Source organism: Trametes versicolor (genome assembly GCF_000271585.1).
Source record: "Trametes versicolor FP-101664 SS1 unplaced genomic scaffold TRAVEscaffold_127, whole genome shotgun sequence".
Taxonomy (NCBI): Eukaryota; Fungi; Basidiomycota; class Agaricomycetes; order Polyporales; family Polyporaceae; genus Trametes; species Trametes versicolor.
In genome coordinates this window covers 1-2,062 of record NW_007360447.1, presented here as the reverse complement: position 1 = coordinate 2,062, position 2,062 = coordinate 1, and the positions used below count along the sequence as shown (strand labels likewise).

General features: G+C 59.7%; 1 protein-coding gene across 1 annotated transcript; it reads left to right on the top strand.

Annotated features, from left to right (window-relative positions):
• Positions 1 to 1,185: 1,185 nt before the first annotated feature.
• On the top strand, positions 1,186 to 1,993 carry TRAVEDRAFT_96381 (uncharacterized protein; the record flags this gene model as incomplete). Its single annotated transcript, XM_008047673.1, has 4 exons — positions 1,186 to 1,272; positions 1,330 to 1,422; positions 1,486 to 1,678; positions 1,734 to 1,993. Coding segments are annotated over 4 exons (633 nt in total), but the record flags the coding sequence as incomplete, so codon positions are not given.
• Between the last annotated feature and the right edge of the window lie 69 nt (positions 1,994 to 2,062).

Genomic DNA, 2,062 nt, shown 5'->3' with positions numbered 1-2,062 from the left:
CAGGCGGCGGGGCTGCATGCACTTGGCCCGGACGGCACGAGGGAGAAGGGAGCAGCGGAGGGACGGAGGGACGGACTAGCAGCGCGCGGAGAGGGCGGACGGGTCCTCGAAAGGGCGGACGGAGGGACAGACGAGCGGCGCTGGGATGCGGTCGAGAGAGCGAGCTCTGCGCCAAAAGGTAGATCGAGCGCGGTCAAGCACGGTTAGAGGCGAGATCGGGAGAGAACGTGACTTTGAGCGCTGGAACGACGCGAGCTGCCCGCCAAAAACACGGTTGGAAGGGTGTGAGCGCCAGTGCGGTGGCGTCGAGGGCGTTTTGGAGGCGGTCGGAGAGAGCGAGTGGGAGAGCGCACAGAGCGCTGCTTGGGACTGCTCGAGGGCTGTCTGCGAGCGACAGACGATGACGGCATCGCACCTGGATATCCGGATGCGCCGGACCGGAGTCGAGGAGCGCGCGAGTGAGGATCGTGGTGATGGGCGCTTAGAAAGACGTGGTTCTCTCCACAAGTCTGCGAGGCTCTCCTCTCTCTTCTCCCCGTCAGCGTGTACATATATCCCCTCGTCCCGCTCCGAGGCTGCTCTCTTCCCCCGCCTCTTTCTCTCTGCGAAGATCCTGCCTCACGACCTCGCACGCGACCCAAGCTGCGCCTCGCGGTCTGTTTCTCCGATCCGACCACCTATCGGCGCTCCTCGAGCTTGTCTCCCGCCAACCACCACCACACCTCACCCTCGGACGCCCGCGCGATGTACTTCCACGTCCCCCTCCTGCTCCTCCTGCTCGCCACTGCCACACCCAGCGACGCTGCGTTGTTCTCGCGCGACTCCGAGTCCTAACTCTCCCGCGCAGCGCGACCCGTTTACCGTCACATAATCAAGCGGCGCACTGGCCTCCTCGACGTCCGTCGCCTCGCGTACACAGGCATTTGCCTTCCGCAGCAGTAAGCGTAGTATACTCAATATATCTCGTTCCAGTCGTCAAATATGTACTGCGTGAACAACGGGAACACAGCGCTCGGGATTGCAAATAATGGCACCAGTGGGTCCAGTGCCCCGAGTTCGAGCGATACGGGTATCTCACCAAGTGCTTCTTCCGCCGCCCCCTCGTCTGTGTCGTCGTCTTCACCAACTCCGACGACCTCTCCGACAAACGCTGCAACCACCACAACGAAAGCAACCGCAACACAATCGACAAGTCCTGCCACTGCCTCACCGACCGCAACAGGAAGCTCCTCGGGCAGCTCTTCGTCGCCGTGGAAAGTTGCCCAGAGCTACGTGCGTTGTGCCTTCACCTCCGATTACGCCACAATTTGACACATTTATCTCTTATAGGAAGGTGACACTTTCTTCGATGGGTGGGACTTCCAGAACTCTCCAGACACAACGACGCACGGTGTCGCGCAATATGTGGATAAAGACACGGCCGTAAGTTTACTATATCGCCGGATATCTTGTGCAGCAGGATGTTGTGCTGACTCAGATATCCAGAACTCCTCTAATCTCACTGAGATCAACGCCGCGGGAAATGCTATCATGCGAGCCGAAACGACTGGGACAGTGTCGACCTACCGCAAGAGCATACGTATAACCTCGCAGTACAGCTACACCGGCGGCCTGGTAGTATTGGACGCCGTACACATGCCAACGGGATGCGGGACATGGCCAGCGTTCTGGAGCAACGGTACGTTCGATGCAGCAACTATTCACAGGAGCTATCACTGACATTTTTGAAATAGGTCCGGGTTGGCCTGCAGGCGGCGAGATCGACATGGTCGAGGGTGTGAACGACTACACCAACAACCAGGTGACGCTCCACACGGCGCCCGGTTGCAGCATGCCCTCGTCGGATCCCAGCGCGTTGGGCATCTCAGGCTCTCTGATTGGCGGAACGGACTGTGCTGCTGCGGACACCGGGAACGCGGGTTGTGGTGTGCGCGCAAGCGAAACGAACTCGTATGGTGCTCCGTTCAACGCTATGGGCGGCGGTGTCTACGCTAGTAAGTTATCATCCTATATCGGATGGCACGATGCTAATCGCGGGATTCTGCAATTGCAGCGCTATGGG